Source organism: Monomorium pharaonis, chromosome 4 (genome assembly GCF_013373865.1).
Source record: "Monomorium pharaonis isolate MP-MQ-018 chromosome 4, ASM1337386v2, whole genome shotgun sequence".
Taxonomy (NCBI): Eukaryota; Metazoa; Arthropoda; class Insecta; order Hymenoptera; family Formicidae; genus Monomorium; species Monomorium pharaonis.
The window spans coordinates 28,158,909-28,181,803 of NC_050470.1; the positions used below are offsets into that span (position 1 = coordinate 28,158,909).

The window sequence follows — 22,895 nt, forward strand, 5'->3', positions numbered from 1 at the left end:
TAGAGTCTACATTAACAAATGTTTACATATTGGAGATTGCAAATGCATACCACACTTAAGCATTGTTTCATATTTTCCATTTACTGAATTGTACGATATTGTTCCAAATGAACGTTGGAAATTGTAGCTTAATATTTTAAATATCTATTATTACAATAAATCTTCTTTTGTAAAAATTTTACATAAAATTACATGATTACATTATTATCAGTTACATAAATTGATCGAAAATTAATATTAGTTATACCTATTGTTAACACGCACAAAACAAGAAATGTAGCTTGTTAAATTCTTTTCTATTTCATATCCCATTTATTCCGTATTTTTGTGACAAATATAAAATATTGATGAGATACGATTTAAGTAAACCGGTATGCATTTAGCAATTCTCTCCTAAATATTTAGTGGAATAAAATTAATTCAAGTTCTAGTGAAAGTAAATTGTTTCACTTTTATCGGTTAAAAGAAAATGTGCGCGCGTGATGTGTACATAATCGACATTATTGACAAAATTACTAAAATTATATAAGATGATGCAGAATGCTATTATACTAAGGCTTATGTTGCTGGAAATCGATGAAACAATTTGAATTCGATGTGAGGAAATAACTTCCCATTGGTCAGCTAGTGATCTGTAAGTACATCGACTCGATTAGATTGACCCCTGGTCTAACTTCATGTGTACCGGGAAGTTTTGTACTTTCCCAAGTTCACTCCCTCGGAAAAAAGCTCTCGGTCTTCGTGTAATAGCTACTCTACTACCATGCGATGGACTTTGCTTCTACGTTTTGTTGCCTTCCGCTTCACATCCAGCCATGTCCAAACATGAGCGAGAATAAAAACTTATGCATGACGGCCAAATAATAAAAATAATTTTTGCAATTCCTTAATCAAGTTTTGCACAATGTAGTCTCACTTTACTTGATACATTAATATGTTCTCATTGTAAAATGCGGAATTTCAAAGATTTTTTAAACAAATGTAATTTAATTTATTTTTACAGCACATGCAAATATATTTTTGATGGAAGAAAATTGTATTTAAAATAATATTTTGTTAAAATAATTCGTCTTGGTATTTCTAAAATATTATTTTTTAATATATAAATATCACATATCGATGTCATTTAATTTTTTGATACGTTTTTCACGTATTTATTAATTACATAATTTAAAAGTACTAAAAATATCAATATGCTCCGTGAAACAAAAAAAAAACACAAATGGTATTTGAACTTAAAGCCCAATAAGTCCTCTTTAAAGACTAACGACCCTCTAACAAGGGGTGAACTGACTGTCCAGGGGTGAAAACGAACGTACATACATAGGCGCGTATGGACTCTATCGATTACTGAAATTATGGCAGTAGGTCAGAAAAGGGTGTTAGAATTGGATGCTTTGACGAGGATATGAATAGCATCAGCCTAAGAATTTTTAATTTTAATTTGAAAAAGCAAACGCGTAGCTAAAAAATAATATTCATCGAACTAAACACATTTCTATTTAATTTTACTAATTATTATATCAATGCATTTTGACTACAGATATAACATTATAATATATATTCTTTTGTGTATTCTAGTTGTATTCTTGTTGTAAATCATTTATAATTTATCAAACTCACAAAATCGATTACTTTTCTGTATTGCTCGCAAGAAAATTTTCACGTATCATATTTTGAAGAAACGAATATCAACGAATATCCCGCCTGCCGTTTATTCTCTAATTCTTTCGCGTAACTCCCCTCTGTGCACGCGGCAGCGAAACGATATTAAAACAATCGGGCGTTGTAAGGCCCGCCGGTCCCCTTTAAAATTTGCAAATACACAAGTGAAGTGCGAATTTATTCGACGGTCACGAACCGCGTAGAGAAGCTCCGCGATTCAGCCTCGGTTCAGCGCCGTGAGCCGTTTGCGGCAGCCGCGAAATGGAAAAACGGGCTCTCCTTCGTCGCCGGAGAGAGAGAGAGGAGGGCTGAAACGGCTGCATGCCGCGAGAGGGATTAGCATAGCCCCCTCATTAAAATACAAACACAATTCCATCGGTACGTGTATAGGGCGCCGCTCTGCAGCCGCCAATCTCGAAAACCAACCCGTTTCCACGCCAAGAGAGTTCGACGCATCTCCCCTCATCCTTCGTTATTCCCGTCTCTCCTCTTTGTCGCACCCTCGTAACAACACCCTCGGTGCTATCCGAACAACTTTTAATCTATATTTGTTAAGTCGCCCTAAGTAAAACTTATGTCGATTTATTATTAGTCGCGCTAAAACAGACGAGATTTTTTTTTTAATTATAATCACATTATATAACTCAGTGTTCATAAATATGACGCATATTTTATTAACTACCAAATCAATCGCATTGACTGTAAAGTTAAGGACTACAACTTTGTACATTCTAATTTTTTTTTAATTATTCAATTTATCAAATTCATAAAACACACCATCTTTCTATTGCTTACAAGACATTTTTATATTAAAAAATCTAAAGAATCAACGCAATATTGAAAGAAAGGTATATATGAGAATTTATGTAGCCAAGAATATCTTGATGTGTGTAAAAAAAAATCATGCGAAAAATCCAGCTGAAAGAAAAACGCAATGAAGCGAGCAAAACTTCCACGTGACCAATCGGCACATGCAAATGCTCTATCTTCGCGTCATCCCCAAGTCTGCCTACCACCTCCCTCTATTCACCCCCTTTGTTTTTTTTACAGGAGACGTATCCGCGACAGTATTATCGCGAGTCATATTTATTTTACTCTTACCATAAAGTCTACGTAGAGAGAACATAATTGCAAAGCTATTTTATAAAGTTAAATTAAGCACCGCAATTAATTATAATTTAATTAATTTAGTAGTTCTATATATACATAATTATACTTAAACAAGTACAAAAGTATAACGTATTTCTTTAGAAGAAGATTATAAGGATATAAGACATAGTTATAAAGCTTTTCTCCAATAATTTGTTAAGAAATTTTGCACATGAAATTTATACCGGTCGATGTATCGGTAAACCGTCCAGCGAATGTATTGTCATAAGCGGGGGTTAAAGATACATTTTTATATTTGGCAAATACGATGGCATTGGTCAATGGTCGCATCGTCAGCGAATAAGAAAGACCGAGCGGAAAGACACCGTCTGGTCTCATGGGGTGATTGGACCTTATTGACCGTAGAGAGAAAGTAGCCGTAAACAACCCCACCTAAACATCCCCACAGGCCTACAGGTCATCAGTTTAACCGTTGCTCTAACTACCCTCGCTTGTTTACCAATCGTGGATGCCTCTCGCGTGATTCGACGATCCAACACGCGGCGGGCCAAGAGATCTGCCCCGGAGAATATCTATCGTTACCGACTCCCATTAATTTTACGTCCTTTCCGCGGAAACACCTGGATCCACTTAATTACTTACACGTTTGCTTACCACGCGTTTCCGAGGCAAGCTTTTTCCCAACTGACCGCGAGGAATATGCTTAATAGTAGCTTATTCATACATAAATGATAACATTATAATTAGTGATAACAAGACCAAAAAACCATGTGTAAAATACGCGGCTTCATTAGAAAGTTACGTAACCAAGTTGCTAAAAGCCAAATAATGTTATATTTTGTATTACTTTATAAATATTTGATTATCATTTCATTAAATAATATATTTTTTTATGGCTTGTCTTAATTGTATTTGTTAAAATTATCTCAGACACCAAAACACAGCTTTTATAATTTAGAACATCTGTTAACTTACAATAAAACTCAATTAAAATTTTAGCATTTTAATTATTTAGATAACCGAGTGCTACCTTAGAAATAAACATTCCAATTTTATTCTCAAAATAAAATATTGCTTCACGGAAAAGAATGTGCGGTGAAATTAACTAGATAAATCTATTCACGCGTAATATATGGCAAGTCTCCTTGATCTAGCGGAATATCCTATAAACATCGTAAACATCATCATCAGATCTATCCAGGAGATCGTCAAAGGATGGTATATTTTGAGGGCAAACAATCCATTACATGCCGGCATTAATCATAGGAAACGCACCACGCGAAATACGTGGCATTTCTTTGAAGGGCAGTCGGACCGACACAGGCTCTTGCCAAATACAGAATCCGTTTGACCGTCAAACGTACAGAGCAGAAAGCTTTTATTCTTTCCACCCTTGACTCGGTCTATATGGAGAAACCCCTTCGACTTCTCCCCAGTCCCTCGGACTCTCCACAAAGAGGAATATTTACAAATATTTCGCAACTAAAAACTTCCCGTTCGCGCGGCAGCACACTCTCGACGTTCTGTCTCGAGTGCCAGCTGTCTCGATTTCCCAGCTTCCTTCTTTTCCCGCGGTATTCGAAGACGTGCCACCATCCAGACGGTCCGCATCACCGGGAACGCATCACCCCGGAAATTCGACAGAGAACCGTTTTTGTCTGCCAGTCGCGGTTCGACTTTCCATTCGCTCCGTGCAACATATTTCGCTATCTGTTTTATACACTTGTGTGTGGATGCTCTTCAAACATCGAGAGAAATTTCTTTGTGCAACCCCGTCAAACTGAGTTCGAGAATAAAATTATCTGTTACGCAAAATTATTTTACACTGCGTATAAAATTTAATAGAAAATTTAATATACTTTTATCTAAATAAATCTTTGTAATAATGTATCTTTCTTTCGTCAAATTTTCTTAATGTTCGTAAATTCTTAAATAATATTTTTTCTAAATTTATTATCATTGCATATGATGTCCAATAATTTAAGATAATCAAAAACACATTATAAAGATATCATTGTAGATGATAATTCTCAAATGATAGCAATGTAGTATAAAGTTTAGCGTTTTCACAGCATTTTGTTTTACTTCTTTATCTACTTTCAGTAGAGCTGATACATATGCAGAGCCGATATCTTCGGTAGTTATTCTTTGCCGGCTTACTAGGGACGGAGATAAGGCAAATGCCGGCAGTAATTTGAACTTGGAGGGAATAGCCGATAACACGACCCCACAGTGTGTTCATTGAGTGTTAATACTGTTTATGCCCTTTGTGACATTTCTATGTGAGAAGTTTTTAGGAGCGAAAAATTGAGATGTTTTTTTTTTCAATTCGAAAATAAAAACAAAATCTATAATTCCGCGTAACCAATACATCTTGCATAAATTAAACAAACCATAAAAAGCTGTAACTAATTTAGTTCTGTAAAATCGATTTACTTGAAAATTAGTTCTAACTTTAATCTAAATGTAAATGATAAATAATCAAGTATTCACTAACACACATTAATTGTGCTTAAGTCGCGGCAACGGATGATTGCGTAGTTCAGGTGGCTATTTCTCAAACTAAATCCGTACCTCGATTAGTATGAGAGATCGAAGGGACGGAGGGATGATAAGTACTCACCCTTGAGGGGTAGTAGGTGTGGCTAACGGTCGAGTAAATGAAGGGTCACATTACGAGTTAATGTTCAGCTGTTACATGTAATTCGCTTAATTGTCCGACCGGAGGGATGCAAAACTATGCGACAGTTGTGCCGCTCTCTTGGCGTTTATCCCGGAAATACCCTTACACTAGTCTACAGTACCGACAATTTCAATTACGTGACATAACTTTACATATTGCGCGCACGCTCAAGGTTGCATGTTCAAAAATACCGGTCCAAAGTAAACGCTATATTAGTCCATTAATTTCATCAAAGCTACCGTTATCTTTTTTCATAGCTGCAGAACGATTATGCTGAGCAAGAGAGGCATCTTTAAACCAAACGATTTCCTCAAACTTCTCCGTAAATGTGATTTCTTTCATTCTATTTTATTTGCAAATTTCATATATGGTAACATGTAGTTATTAAATTTATTATTTTGTTAAGAAATAAAAACTTTAGATAAAAACTTTGATGTACAATACGAAGAAAACAATATTTCACAACCTTATATCAAAATTAAATTATTTTTCAAATAATTAAAAAGTGTACAATATTATATAAAATTAATACATAGAAGTTCCGTCGTATAGGAGACGATTTATGATTATCTTCCGCGCCTTTATCAGGTTGCATATTTAAAATGGCAAATTAGATACGCGAGAGTGCCGATTAAATTCCAAAGCAAGAGGTTAAACGTCAATTGCCATCTCGTATTTATACCTTGGACCGCAACTCGCGGTGTCTCGCGCCTCATAAAAACCGCTTTGTTTCACAGAAAAGAGCAGACTTTATTTCACTCCACGTTGCCCGCGGCACCGCTGGATACTTATAAATGTTTTGCACCCTTTAATGGAGGAGGCGACGGCACAGCGGCGGCGGCGGTGTTGTGTAATTTTACGTTACGATAACAAGCCGAGTACAAACATGTAACATTACCGTCCGCGAATCTTATTACGTGTTAAAATCAACCGGCCGAACAGAGGAGAGTCCGCTGAGGGTGGGTGCGGTGACGGGGTATCGCGGGGGTGATAAAGGAGAGAGAGATCTACGCTGCCTCGAATCTTCACAAAGTGATCGCCCCGGGACATTGTATTCCCTCCACCTGAAACAAGCGCGCGCGAAGTGTGCCGTACTGATTACGTTCTCGCAGAGCTGGAATTTTCACTTGCGCAATTTACTTGTTTCTCTCCGCTCCGTATCAAAGCAAGCCCGACGATGTAAAACGTTAAAGTAACGCTCCGCCAAACGGACTACCGCCAGCCAAATGGAAATAAAACATCGCCAACACTCGCTGTTTATTGGAAATAATACGCGGCTTCATTTATAAATCCCCATTTATTACTCATTAATTACCTTGCTACCTTAAAGAGAGTTGGGAGAGAGGACAATGCAAATGTGCAAAATTACTCATCAATCTGCTACTTTATTGATAAATTTCATAATCTTTTATACATTTTTTATTTCTTCATTTATACAAGTTTCTTGTATAAAGAAATAAAAAATGTATAAAAGAATATGAAATAGCGCTATGATTAATGTATGCAACAGAAAAAGTTGATTGAATTGTCCTCAGACTTTAAGTACCCTAAAACGAAAGATTCTTTGTTTCAAAAAGGAAAACCTTCGTAAAAAGAAACAAAATCTCGGTGATCTACACTTAGTAGTTAAAACTAAGAGTCACGCAATGACATCAGCAGCATTAAAACAGGTTTGATACGAATTAGCAAAGGGTCGTCCAAAATCCGGCTATAATCTGTCCCACGGATTGACGCGTAAGAAGCGAAGGAGGTAGGATACGGAGGACTGACGGGACAGGAAGCTAAAGAGGGCGGTTAACAGGAGCTTCGAGGCAATAAGCGACTCTACAAGCTTTGGGAGGCGACGAGAGATGACCGCACAGGAAAAGCCGCACTGGTCAGCAGAAACAGCTCGCAAAAACACGGTCGGCCAGCCTCTTCTCTACTTCCCCCCGCCCTCCCCTCGAAGCGAGCGACCCTTAGGGAGAAAAGCTCCGCCAAACCCTCGCATATCCTTCGACCGCTTCTTCGCCGTTTGACTGCTTCTTTCCGCGCCGGACAACGCCGCGCGTTAAAGGGACGCACAAATTTGTAGCTTCCGGCGATGGAGAAACAGCTTTAAAAGGTTCATCGTGAACGACACTACGTCTTACAGAAATGATCACGTTAGTAAGACAAACTATTCAATATAATACGATATGTCTCCGTTTGTTATATTAACTATATGCTAATTATTTGAAAGAAATAATTAACAATAATTAAATAAATAAAATAGTGAGATACTAAACATCAAATTTCTAAAATTGTAGCTCGTAAATTATCTTTGCGGTTAAAAGTGCGCTCATGCGTGTGCGTGCGTTTAGCTGTTTCGCCTCTTCTTCAAGGTACGTGACTGCACCCGGGAGCGCCATCCCCTACTCCGCCACTCCACACCGAGAACTAACGGAACCCAACCCAACCTCCGCCCTCGCCATTGCATACTTTATTGTGCGCATTATTTAAATGAGCGCAACTTCGCCGTAATCTTGCCACCGAGCGACTCCCACTTTTGGTCCCCGTTGCTCGTTGCCATTTCGGTCTTTCCCACCCTCTTCGCGGACTACCCAACTCTTAAGGGAATGCATAACCTTGAATTTCCTGAATCTTTTTCATTCCACCTCGATCATCGCATTATCGTCATCAAGAGATTTCCTTCGATAGTACTTAATTTAAAAATATTTCCTATTTCCTTTAAGAAATACCAATATGTTATCACAAAAAGAAAAAAAGATACAAATTTGATAGAAGCTGCAAGTGTAAAGAAAAAGCTGCGTGCGAAAGCGTCTTAAGTACGCCCCATTTCACCGTGATGAACGGTGGTGTTTTCAGGATACGATGCAAGGAAAGAGGAAGACAGGAAGGCAGCGCAGAAGAGGATAAAAAGTCGTGGGAGAGATGCAAGATTATTGGTAAAAAAAAGTTTCGCTTCGACTGGTAGGGATTTCCTTCCGAATCCCCGTGGCCTATCAAAACGGGTCATTCGACGCAATGTCCATGGCCGGAAAACTCGGATGACCTTGGATAGGAATCACGATCGATCGGCGAAGCCTTCGGGGTGGAACATTCAGGCTCACCCTTCCGATCTTCGCGCGATAGCAGCCGTAGTGTGCAAGAATGGAAACAAGCTATGCAACACGGTGGAATCGAATGAGATTTATGCACGGAGGAAAACCGATAAGTCAAGCCTGTACATAGGCTTGCTACGTAATGTCTGATATCCTGCAAACTTATAATCAATAATAAGTTGAAAATTGTACATGTTTGCTATCTATAATTACTTTTAACAATCCTCACTAGCGGCATTATCAGTTACTGTCATCTCTGCTTTTGTTTAAAAATGCTGACAAATCGTTTCAATTAAGAAAAATTATGTCTCTGTCGCAAGATGTAAGAACGTATCACATTGCATAAAGCATAATAAATAATAATAGATTGGAAAAATATTTTACGAAACAAAGATTAATCGGTTTAAAGAATTATCATAATTTTTATATCTTTTAATATACATTACATTATTAGCATTATTAATTAATCTTTAATCTCTCTCTTTATCTCTGTTTGTATAAAAAAATTTCTGCTGTTAATAATTAAAGAATAGAAATATCGATAATAAAATAAAATTGTATCAAATTTTTTTTATTATCTCTACATTGTATATGTATATACATACATACATATATATATATATATATATATATATATATATATATATATATATAATCAAAACTACAGGTCCAATTATAATTTTTAATTGAATCAAGATTTTATATATATATAATCTTGATTCAATCAAAAATTATAATTGGAGCTGTAGTTTTGATTACAATGTTATATAATATTTCTAATAATAGTAATATAATATTTCTAATAATAGTAATCTCTAAAGCATACATATCTTTCTTTGTTATGCATCACATATCTAAGATTATCAGTAAAGTGAGTGCCGACGCCGACTTCACGAAGAATAAACGAAAAAATGGTGGTAACAGGGTGGAAGATAAAGTACGGGCCTCTCACCAATAATATGCCGACAAGCTTTATTTTATTTAAGCAGCCCCAGTTTTTCATTACGTTCATTTTCGCGCCTCCCTCTTCATCCCCATAAGACGCGCGCCGTTCTACAGGGTGAGTTGTGCACGCAAAACGCGGCGCAGCCCCTATTACTCGAATATATTATTTACTATTCTTATTTTTGTCGGACCCGCTCTTGTCCCCCTTTACTTTTCCCGGTACTCCTCAAAGAGAGTCGATTGCCACTCCCTGGAGGTCGCGGCTTTGTGCATCGCAAAACGCACTTGATACAATCCCACACTCATAAAAGTCGGTACTATCTTGAAAAAAGATTACTACTAATCCACTGCTTTAAAACTTACTTTGAGTCAAATCGCGCAATGGGTCGTTCTGGTTAGAAGAATTGAAAAAAAGACTATGGATAAATTATGACAAAAATTATAAATGACTAATGGAAAACTTTAAATATTTCTGAATAAATTTTTTATATAATTTAAAAGATATTTTAGTTATTTAATTTATAATATCATAATTTTATTTATACAATATGTATTCTTTTAAATATTAAAAATATAAAAAATTGCAATAACATATAAGTATAAAATTATTATTTTTCCATTGTAATTATTATCCAAAATTTGAAAAAATAAATATATTCATACTAAATATATATTAAATATGCTTATATCTATATATAATAATTAGAACAGAATCATATACAAATTGTATCAAAAATACATTTGAGTCTTTAATAATTTTGAGAACCGCAAATAAATTACTAATTTTTAAATTCTCTACATTATTCTTACTTGCATTATAAAATAACTGGCCTTTCAAGTAAACTGCTCGACAAAAATGACAAATAGCGTAGCGAAGAAGATGCCTAATTTGCATATCCGCTAATCTCTATCTCTCGTCGTGTCTCTGGTACTAATTCCACACTAATTCGGAGCTCGGCAGGAAAATGCCGGCAAAGAGATTGTCTGAATCCCTCCTTGTTCATCGCGTGAGTTACATTATACGGCACAACATTCGCCTTACCCCTTCATTTCGAGACGGATAATAGATAAGAAGAGATCTAGATTCCCTTTTATTAATTAATGCTTCCTTTTCAATTATATCATGTAAAAAATATTTTTATAATTAAATGTATATGTATGTATTATTCATAGAATTACAATGAGATTGGAAACTGCATATTTATTTGTTTATATCTTATTACTGTTATGTTCGTCTACCTTTCATTAGATACACGAAAAGAAGGATTTTGCTATCTAAATCTAAATATCTAAAAGTTTAGCTGTGTGTGTGAATTAAGAATAATTTTGTTAGACCATCAAAATTGTAAAACGCAAAATATGCAGAACTAGAGGCTGGAATGTTAAAATTTTTTGCAACACTGCTCATGATGCCTGAACATCCTTCATAATTATTTTGATAATACAAACGAAAATAATACAACGATCTCTAAATATGTATCTAATCAAATTTTGTTTCACCAAAACCTTCCGTGTAATGTTTTCATTTAAAAAAAAGAAGAAAATACCTTAATACATTTCCATTTCCCTGACGTATTACAAAGATTTATGACATAACGAAATGAAATATTCTTAGATACAACAATCATATAAAATTGTCAAGATGACACGTGCCACTGATTGCCAAACGTAATTAGTAATACTAATGTCACAGCGCGTCGGTTAAACTTGAATCAGTTCGTCATTTCATCCGTTCGTCCTTCTAATGAAGGATGTAACAGCACCGCCCCCATAAACATTTCGGAATCGTGCAGGTGTTGTCCCTGATTTATGACTGGCAATTAGAATCCGACTGCCTTATTTGCCATCGCCGTGTCTAAGAAGCGCGCCGGCATGTGAACACGACGCATCCTAATCTATGCCTGAAACCCTAATCCTGAATTCTAACGCCAGATGACATGCATACCCAGCGCTCCTGTGCGTAATCCTTACTAACAATAAAACACAAACGAGCAACTAAGTTTTATTTGCCGAAATTGCATTTTACGTACGACGAATTATTACTTTAGACAGCAGATAATTCCCTTCACGCGATTACCCCGAGCAATTATTTCTAATTAAATAATGCGTAAGCTGTGTAATTTAAAACGACAAGTATATTGATGAATTATACAAGTTTTTATAAGTATTCGTCTACATGCATGTGTTAAAAAAAATTCATAAAAGTCCTATTTGCGATTTCAATAATATAAAGATATTTATCAACAGCAGTGTCATGATATTAAATGATAGAGAGAAGGGAGAGTTACATCACTATAGAGAATGTAATGGAGGAACGGTAACAAATTCTAACGGAGTTTCACAGTGCAAGCAGACAGTGTCAGCTATGCGGATAAGGAGAGCTGACTTTATACTTCCGAGAATAACTAATAAGAATACGTTATACGCGGTATTAATAATGTGAGCTGTGTAATGAGTCCATGCCGTAAGCGGATTATAGAATCCGGGGGTGAAGTCGACGTCGGAAGGAGACAAATGAAGAGAGATGGCTTGCGGAGACTGGAAATGCAATATTCTCCTGGCAAACCCCGTCACCGTCGGGCACGCAAAATAAATAGATATACATCGTTGCGGTTCCTTCGACGATTCAATAACTTTGTCACCGTGTAATGTCCGTTTGTGTAACGTCGCGTTCTCGCAATTACAGCACGGGAGTTAACTTATAACCGATATTAGCACTACATTGCATTCATCGCTTCACGGAAGACAAATTTCATCAACGTTTGGAATTTTAAGTTCAAAATACGAAATGAATTTACGTTTGAGTGGATCTTGGCGCACAATGTGCGTTATTACTCGTCTCGAGTAACTGTCTCTCTTTCTCTTTCTCTCTCTTTCTCTTTCGTGGCCCTTCGTCATCAGAATTTAGTGCAAAATTGAATCTCGCGATCCTTTTGATATTTCAAGATATTATATAGTTTCAAACAAAAGGTAGACATCTCAAAGGACGTCTCCGACATATCGATGCCACCGGCGGCGCATCGGAACGCTCACGGGAAAAGAAACGAAGCCGATTCTCATCATCGGAAAATAAGAGAACGTCGCGACGCGGCGGCGGCGCGGCGGAAAGAGGCGCGGGGGATCGCGAACGGCGCAGTCTGCTTCGGGTGTTCTATCGGAGGTCAGGACTTCCAGAAGCGTATAATTAATTTCCCGTGTCACTCGGGCGGCCCCTGCCAACCCCTTCCGATCCGCCCCACGCAAATCCCCCGGACCACGACGACAATATTGCTGGCCATTTCGTTCGACAGTGCCCGAGCGCCTCCGTCGCTTCTCCTCCGCCCGAATCCGCATGGAGAAAGGGGTGACTTTGCGAACAAGCAACCGGAACCAATCCCGCCCTCCCCGCCTCTCCCTCTCGCCCGCCTACCGCTCCGCGGCGCCGCGTTTCTCCTCTTCGAGGCACATACCGACCCGTCAATATCAGCCCCTGTAATTAAACATAACAGATCAACATTCGGCATTAGGTATATATACGTAATGGAGCTTTCTCTGGTATCCGTACGAACGATCCCGCGGAGGAACGCGGAAGGGCGCGTGTATGTAGGTGTGTGTATAGGTATCGGAACGATCTCCTGACCCCCGGTTACTCGACTCGAATCGGTTAATTGGATAAATGTCCGATGAACGCCCAGGTCGTCCTTCGATGTCTCTCATTTCCCTCTTCTATCTCTTCCTCCACCTTTCTTCCCTTGGCTATTCTCTCATTCTTCGAACGCGCGACGGACTCGGTCCCTCCTTCTCTCCCTTCCTCCCTTGTCTCTGCCACCCCTTTCCTCATTTTCTCTTGTGTCCTTATTCTGAACTCATTGGGAAAACAATCGTTTATTCTGTAAAGATGAATTTATCGGACAAGCTGTATTTTCTTCAATAAACTCTATAGCGAGGGTGAGACAGGAGAATTTGCAAGACGTAGTGCTCTGAGTAATTTATAAGATTTAAATCTACAGATTATTACGGACGCTTACTTTAACTTACGCGTTTTATTGAAAGATAAAGATTAATACATGTTTGCAGTTTTTAATAACTATACGATTATACGTAAAAATATATAGTATATACTGTTATTTTTAATTTATATTACTTTCTTAATATTCGTTAAATGAACATTTCCTTTAACTAATGTTGCTCTCAAACTTTCATATGCTATCGTTTAAGTATATATGAGATATCTATCTTTACTATTAAACTGTCACACGCGAAAATGAAAACTTGAAAGCAGTATTAATAAAGATACCGTCAATTTTATATCTAATATTTAAGACTTTATAAAATTTAATATGACAATATTCTCTTAAAATTAAAACTATTATACAATGATTTAAAATAAAATGCATACTTTAAGATTCACCAATAATGCATCAACATTTTTATATTCTATATGCATTTTTTTGTATTACTGAAAAAGAAATGTAACACCTAAAGACTTTATAAAATGTAAGAAACTATTCGTTGTTAAAATAATTTTCACTGACTGTGTAATTAATCAAAAGATTCACTTCAGTATTTCGACGATCCGCGCGTGATCCGTCGCATTTGTCTGTTAAGACTTTATGCGCAGTCTAAAAGACAGCTACTTGGAATTTTGACACTAAGTCTTGCTAATGACTGGGTATTAATGTAAACAGATGTGCAATTTTTTATCGCGGAGAATTCCGGCGCCATTTGTTTTCCCGTAACGTCTCCTCTCTCGATTCACCCCTAAATCTCTTGCCGTCGTCGTTGGTTTCTTACGGTGCCTCATAAACAACGCGGTGTTAATGCCTTTCATCGAGAGGGAGATGAGGGAAGGCTTATGAGAAAAAGAGACGTAACTTACTGATTTTAAAACAATGTCTTAGTTCCTCACTTTTAATAACGTCAGATTATAATATATATTTAAAGAACAAATATCACTTATTTTAATCTTAATAATAATTTCGATTATCAAAATAAAATTATATAATTCTAGTCTTGTTATTTTATAGATACGATAAAAGCCTTCATCAAAGGTCAGTATTTTTTTTAATCGATACCATAATTTATAAAATAAATTTACAAAGAAAAAAATCTCGATCACCACGTGATACAAGTTTTTACTTTATGCTTGTTGACTGCGAGACCGAGACAAAATGACAAAGGGATGGAAAGCTAGACGGGTGTGTGAACTGCTCCGCAAGATGTTGCGGTCCATTACAGCCTGCTGTGTTCGAAAAAAAGCATAACCATCCGCGACTTATCGGTAAAACATCATCGGCACTGTACTGGAATACCAAACAATACAGCGACAGAATACAAATCTTTTCAGAAACAAAAATCTATTTTTAAATAAGAAAAATATCATTTTCAGACATTAAAAAAAAGAGAAAAACATAATTTATATACTATGTTATATATTATTATATATTTCTTTATTATAGTCAGCAATTCGTTTAAATATAAATAATGAAAATACATTCATAAAGACTCGATAATGTTATTACCATAAGCACGTCATCTGTTATATTAATATTTTCATATTCTCATATATTAATATTCTCTCATCACTATATTTTGATATTGTTTTAAATTGCAAATACTAATGTGAAATAATGAATGTGTCTATATCGTGAGCAACTAGTATTAGAGCTGATTCAGACCCAGGAAACATCCACTTCAGGAGTATATCCGGGGTCCATTACCGAGATCTTGGAAAGCAACCGCCCGAAACCGACCGAGATTTGTGTTTCTGCTTTTATATCGCGCCCTAACTCCAGCTTCAACGTATATGAATTTATAATCTTCCAACCACTAAATTAACAGTAAAATTTTAACTTTTATGTCTATATACAATATTTAAAATAGTGTTAAATTACGAATAATTTACAATTAAAAATTTTATATATTAAATCACGCTAGAGAAAGAGAGAAAGAGATAGAGAATTGTCAATTATTAAAAAATACTTTCGTCCACTTTCACCAATGTAAATTAACTTTGATCTAAATTTAACTTGCACTTTATCTTTTTTTAATTTTTATAATTATAAATAGAACTAAATTAATCAATTTTTATACATGTTCCAAATTTACGTAACTCAATGCAATGAGAAAAATATTTTAAATCAAGAATTTGCTTCATTTATTATTTAAAATACGGATACCTGATACAAAGGAATAAGAAATACAATAAATGATAACAAATATTTCGTTGTCTATAAATTTGGAATAATAAAATTCCATTGTAGACAAATGTGGATTACATATATCTCCGATTATGGATCCGCAGAGGGGCAGCGTAATCGAAAAACGGGCGTAAATCATTTCGCGAATCTGCGCAACGCCGTAAGCATACGATCATCCATAAATATACCGGTGACCGAATAAAAATCCGTACAACAGCACAGCAGAAAACGGCGTCGGCTTCGAAGAGAGTATCGGTACAACCCCCTCGCCATGAGCTATCCACGTCGAGTTTATCGGTCGTTCTATGCAAGAGATTTGAAAAAAACGATTTATTCGGAAATATGTCGGCTTTATATATCGTTATGGAGCATACAAGCGGGAAACGACATCGTGCCCTCCACCACCTTTTCTCCCCTCGCAACCCCCGTACTTTACTGTCCCCGCTCGTCCCACACTCGGTTCGCATACATTGCGAATATTTATTTTTATTACGGCCACCTCTCACGCTCCTGAGTCAACAGATTTCTTGTCACCGCACCGGTGCGAATCGATTCTGACGCGTTTGCGGCTCCGACACTTTCGGAAATTAATAAATCTGGAAACTTTGAGTTATTTCCTTCATTCTTTCCTGACCTCGCCGATTTTTCGTGTGTAACATACATTTTCACAAATATTACGGATGAAACGACATTTTAATATTCCTGCATTTTTTTATGTAATAAAATATTGATTAATATATTAGTTACTTATAATAATATGTAATATGTATACATATGTAATTGTACCACATATCAATAAACATATCAATAAATAATTAAAGAAATCAATTTTAAAAATATTAAAAAACGCGTACATATTCTATTGTAAAAGATAAACTATCGATAACAGAGTAAAAAGATGTGTAAAGGAGAAAACAAACTTTTAACTTTTCAAAAAATTTATAACATATTTACAAATATAAAAAATCCAGGTAAAATGATTAAAAAAACTATAACTTTTATATAAAGCAAAGCAAGTAATGTTATACTTTAATTTGCTTAAAATAATTAAAAGTAAACAAAAGATTAATAATTCTGAGTAAGTTTCTATGTCCAAATAATTCGATAAGCAATTTTATCTTTCTCTGAAACGACCGTTTAAGTTTTCGCTCACATTATATCGCTTTAATATTTTCAAGAAGGCATCCCTTACAAAGTTGGCGGCCACTAGCGAGTCCAGTAAATCTTGCTCTCCTCCTGCCGAGGAACCGAGGAGAGAGCCACCCCCGAAGCCACCCCCAACCGCCTAGCCATTCTTATTCCCTCGTTACTCGCAGCTTCGCTCGAGGCGGCTCTCTCCTTATTATATCGTCTTTCCACGCCATAAAATCGGAAAAGAATTTCGCCCCCCAAGACAATAGAAACTAATAAATTTGATTACTGATTACACCCGCGAATTTTCGAGAGAAGGTGCGGCCCTTAATGCACGCCAAATCCACTCTACCGTCTCTACAAACCTCCCTAGTGCTTTAAACTTTACTTTCTCATTAAAATTTTTCCTGTACGATATAGCGGCAGTAAGTCTGATGTAATAATATGTGATTATTAATACATCCGTCGAAAAAAAATTAAGCTTTGTGATATAAAGAAATGATAAATGTTATTAAACTTATTTTTTAATATAATGATAAATAAAATGTATTATTAGATAATAAAATAATATTTAATTACGATATAAGATTATTTTTATTTATGGCAATACTTCTTCATAGTTATAGTAAATCTTTAATTTAAAACTGAAACTTAAAAATGTATAAATCAGAATTTTTTTATGTCAAATCAAATCAAGTAGGACCTAAATTGAATTACATGATATAATCTTACGTTACAATTAACTAAATTTTTATATCTTTTATATCTAGCAAAGATGTAATATTATTGTAAAAGAGAATACTGCACAGCACTACCGTTAGATATTCCATGTTATCTCCCTAGCAGTAACATCTTACGTTAGCTTATATATTTATTCAGGGAAGGTAGATATTTTCCGGCAATACTGGAAAACGAAAGCAGTAGTAACGCTATCGTCGAAGTTAGATAACGGTCGAGGAGAAATCGTAACGGGAAGACTGGGATGGGTTTTTGGGGTGTGCACAGTTTAAACTTTCCGCGACCCTAAATCTCCGGGACCCGGCTTATGCTTCGTAATATCATAATATCGTAATATCGCGAGAGCGGTTTGGTATAATTAAAGTGGAAGTGTCTTTAAAATAGCCGCAGGTGATTGCGGTAAGAAGCCACCCCACAATCTTTCCGCCGTTTTGCGCTTCTCCCACTTTACAAGCGCCAACAATAACCGATGTAGAAACTGTCTAATGTATACAAAACATATTTTTCCTTACGAATACATAATGAAGAATCAAGTTGAACTTGATAAATTAAAGCGGTTAACTGAGTTCATAAGTATTATTACACGAAATATAATTAAATTAGTTTCAAATAGAGTAAAGCAACCACCAACTTTTTCGAACCGAAATGTTAGATACCAAAGTTATTCTTAAACATATTGTGCTATTATTAAATATAATCTTAGCCCTTTTTCATAAGTAGAGTATAAGCCCAAAATTTCTTTAGTAAAAATACGCAATAACTAATCTTGCCTAGGTTTCTCATATGGCACATTGGTCGTGTGTATATAATATATACAAGAAATATTTTCGAGATTTATAACATTTCTAAACAGTAATTCTTTCATAGAAAACATGCATCATATTAAAATTTCCATTAATTTTACTTTGATTATTATTACGTTAATTCTTTCTAAAATTCTAACAGTTTTAAGCTATGCATTTATTTATTCATGTTACATTCATAATTTTGCACAAAATAAACTTAAAAAAATTATTAAATTAAGATCTGAATTAGATTGTATATTCAATATATATTCAATATATAGATTTAATTTTAACTACTTACATATTTCAAACCATTTTATGTTCTGGTAATAATAGTATATGTATGTCTGCTGTAGTACTGCATGAAAAACGAAATCTCTTGAGCGAAGAATATACTGCTTGTCAGTTACAGATGCTTAATCTGACATATCTCAACTTCTACGTTGTGGTTTTTCTGATTTTCTGTTGGTAGACCTACAAACAAGATTAAAATACATTATCATCAGTTTTTACATCCCTTTCATCCTCGTTCAACATGTCAGTGAAAATCGTCAATATCAGGATGCTTGTAATATATTATAATATTCTTAATAATCTTACTACAGTAAATTTAATTATTTGTTATCAAATTAAGAATTCTTTATCAAAAAAACGTGTTTTATATATTTTCCAAAAGAATTTATAACTGAAAACATATATTTATTATTTAATATATTATTGTATTAAAAAACAAAACAAGTATGTTTTTAAAAATGTTTTTCTGGCTCAAAAGTAGCATTGTAATAATTCTAATATGCTCTTATAAAAATTTCTTCTACAAATAAAGATAAAAATTTTGCACTACATACAATATCTTTTTAAACAGTTCTTGAATTAAAGTATAAGATATAATCATTCAAAAATATTACACTTTAATAAAAAAAATATATATATATTAATTTAACATGTGGATTGCATGTTAGAATAATAAACAGATATTGTATCATATTTTTAAAATACAATATTTAAGAATCTTTACAGAGTAGGGAATCATTAATCTTAAATGATAATTAGAGAGATAATAATATATAAATTTTAATTTATCAAAGATATTTGTCAATTTATCTTGCTCGTATTATTTTTATTTCTACTTACATTAAACTTGTTAATTTTTATGACCTTGTACTTTCAGAAGATACATAAAAATTTGTATAATTAGATACAATTAATTTGTTTTTTATCTTAACTTTTTTTATCTTACTTACTGATGGCAATTGATGGAAAATATTTTGTAAGCTTGTGCAATAGAAACCTTATTTACCAGGTGTCGTATGGATCAAAAAATGTACTGTCGCTGTCCAAAAAGTAGAATACTTTGAAATACAAATATCCAAATACAGATAATCAAAATTATCTTAAGTTAATATTAATGATTACAATAATTAAAATTTTTAATTTTGAGATAAAATATTAGTTAAATTTTACAGGAAATTTGAACTATTATCAATACAACCAATTTATATTGCCAAAATACATTGAGGAATGTGAATGAGATACTGAAACTTTTTTGATTCCGAGACTATTATGTAATTTAAATAATACAAATTTTATTAGATAAAAAAATAAAATATTAGTAAATAATAATCTTTAAAATTTTCAAAAATTAATCACATAATTTTTCAACTATAAGATTAACAAATACTATGTAATATGAAATAATTAAAAAAACCTCAAATTAAAATCTGTTTCTGATTTAGTAATTTAATTTAAAATGTGTAATATTTTTTAATTAAAATAAATAAAGTTTAATTTACCAACATTAATCACCTTTGATTTCCTATTATTTAAATATCTCAATATTTGGTAATATAAATATCTCAAAATTTCATAATATAAACAAATTTCTCACAATATTTAAACAATATTCTTCAAATATATAATAAATTAATGCAATTATATGTGTGTACGCTTATTATCACACTTATTCATGGATCATATTTAAACGTTTGCTTATAAAGATTTTGGCGTACTTTTTTGTTGTTCTTTATTTATCGTTCGTTACACGTTAAATAAGGATAGAATGAGAAAAAAAGTTTGTCAATATCTTTGTAAGTCTTCTGAATACGGACCAAAAAGCCTATTCTGTATTTCTTAACGGATGGTTCCATGTCGTTGAGGTATTGTTGTGCTTCTTTGCCATCAAATAATATCTATACTGTACCGATACCGAATTACATTTAAGGGTTAGGCCTAGTGAACGACGTAAAATCACATATCGATGCACGTATTAGCACGTTCTAATTAAACGAGCCTGTGTATTTTCTGACATATATACGCATGTAAATGAATAATTTCACTCACCATCAAGAATGTGTGGCATATCGCAGTTTCCTCTACCAGTTCCAAGAATTCCATTCCTCCGCAACGGACTTTTTTGACGAAACGATGAATTGGCGGGACGAGCACTCTCGATCGCATACCCTACCGAACAAACTACTGAACTTCGAAGTCTACTGCGTGCTCTAACTTTAAAAGAACACTAAAAATTGCGAGATCAGCAGAAAATTACGGTTCACCGCGCTTTTTAACAGATAAAATTTGCTACTTATGCGGAGCGATCGCACTCAGCATTCAGAACCGACCGAAAAGTGTCATGGTGGCTAGAAAAGCGCGCGCGTCATCGAGCGACGAGCCGTTTCATCTGAAGATAGTCGCAAGTAAAACCGATTAGAGAATCGAAACGAGCATTAAACGGTTTCCATTCAAATTTCAAACAACGCAGTTTATTTAAATAATTGACTGCTTTAAATAGGGATAACAATCATTAAGCAATAATTAAAGTTGTTGACTGTTGGTAATATTAATTCTGTTGGTAAATGTGATTGTACTCTGAGCTGTAGCAAAATAATTTCAATTATTACAAAGCAATAACTCAACCCTTTGTTCTAAAATGCAATCCAGATCAAGAAAAAAATTATCAAATAGCTAAACTAATAATAGATACGTTGTGTCATGTTTAATAGTTAATGAATACAATAAGCAGTAATAAATAAATTAAATAAAAAAAATAAATTTTAAATTTCTTGATAACGTGTCTATTTAATATATTGAAATTATTAATGGAATGCGTTTAATTCTTAATTAATGTATCACAGTTCAAGTACATTCAAATACATATAAAAATTTCACATAATTAATAAATAAATATGCTACAAAATTAAGAATTCCATATTAAATGAAGAAAAATAATGAGTATCAATAGAAATTTAAATGTTATTCGACAAAATAATTTGAATAATGCAAATCTAAATAATACAAATTCAATATTAATGAAATACCGAAAATTATATTTCACAAAATTTTTCTGTTTAATAAATGCATTAAATTTACGATTAATACATCTTAAGAATGTTCTTATAATTTAAGAAGTGTTTCATAAACCAAAATGATTTCAATTATTGAAAAACATTTACAAATAAAAATTGTTTAATGTAGCAAAGATAGAATTTCAAGTGAACATTTTTATTTGAATCATTCAAAGATACAAAAGTTTGGGAAGTCTTGTATGGAATTCTACAGTGACATATATATTTATGTATTATTTATAAGAGACATTCTTATCATTATTTAAGTTGATATATTAATATTGACGTAAACCACCACGTCTAACAGCTGGTTGCATCATCCTGTTTGGTGGGGTTATTGATATGTCCAGATAATCTCCTATTGTAAACCTATAATAATACAAAATATACACACACAGTCATGTGTGAATGCTTATAAAAAAAGAACCATCTTTTCCTAAATTGCAATTTACTACCTAGCTTGTGCAAGTGTTTTATTATCATCGGCGCCTTTTTGCCCAGAACAAGTAACACCAATCTCACGCATGCGATAACCAGAATTGCGTAGCTCAGGAGTCACTAATGAAAAATCAAAGTACGTTCCCTTGCTACGAGCATCCGGGTTCACTTCCTTAACTAAGCCTGTAATTTCTCGCAAAGTTGCATCCATCCTTCGTGTACAGAAATAATTAAAATTAGAAGTGACTTCTTAGAGTAATAAGAAAGACATCAAATTGATAGAAATCGTAGCGAGTATCTTATGATCTATTGTTTTTGAGTAAAGTAAAGGTTACCATGTGTATATCTGCAACTCATTCGAAGGGACGTTCCCTCTGCTGTATTCCATTATATTATGATGACGTCCGGTATTGCAGAATACTCGTAGTAGAAGCGGACATGTCTGAAATACAAACAGATACAACATTTTCGCGTTTATGTTAAGAATTTTCTTAGAAAACACTTGCTATCGTTTCACAGCGTTTACCTTTTCTCTATCTACCGGCTTCTCAGGAAGCTGTTTCTCATCGACCACCATGGATTCCAAAGCCGATGCCATTTTGGATAGTCAGTAACAAAACTGATAAGCCACAGAAAAATCGCTCTTCTACGATGACAAAACAACAAGAGATGTCAAAATCGTGATTGCGATTGATCGTTTAGTTCAGCAAAAATGGTGAAGCGGGCAAATGTAGAGGTTATGTTTCAAGAGAGCAAATGCCATTTCAAAAATCGCTCTTTAGCTACGACTTGAG

At 34.3% G+C, this 22,895-nt stretch overlaps 1 protein-coding gene across 1 annotated transcript; it reads right to left on the reverse strand.

Moving 5' to 3' along the window:
- Positions 1-21,799: 21,799 nt before the first annotated feature.
- On the reverse strand, positions 21,800-22,895 carry LOC105836450 (histone deacetylase complex subunit SAP18). The gene is made up of 4 exons (XM_012680481.3): positions 22,628-22,895; positions 22,437-22,543; positions 22,119-22,313; positions 21,800-22,032 (listed from the first exon to the last, which is right to left on the reverse strand). Exons 1-4 carry the CDS (start codon positions 22,697-22,699, stop codon positions 21,939-21,941), a joined length of 468 nt encoding a protein of 155 aa, XP_012535935.1. The 5' UTR covers positions 22,700-22,895; the 3' UTR covers positions 21,800-21,938.

Bases quoted from the DNA above. Each gene is read 5' to 3' on its own strand.
- LOC105836450 (XM_012680481.3), bottom strand. From the start codon at position 22,699: ATGGCATCGGCTTTGGAATCCATGGTGGTCGATGAGAAACAGCTTCCT. The intron at 22,544-22,627 runs GTAAACGCTGTG...TTTGTATTTCAG, and splicing joins AGCCGGTAGATAGAGAAAAG to ACATGTCCGCTTCTACTACG. The intron at 22,314-22,436 runs GTAACCTTTACT...CTGTACACGAAG, and splicing joins GAGTTGCAGATATACACATG to GATGGATGCAACTTTGCGAG.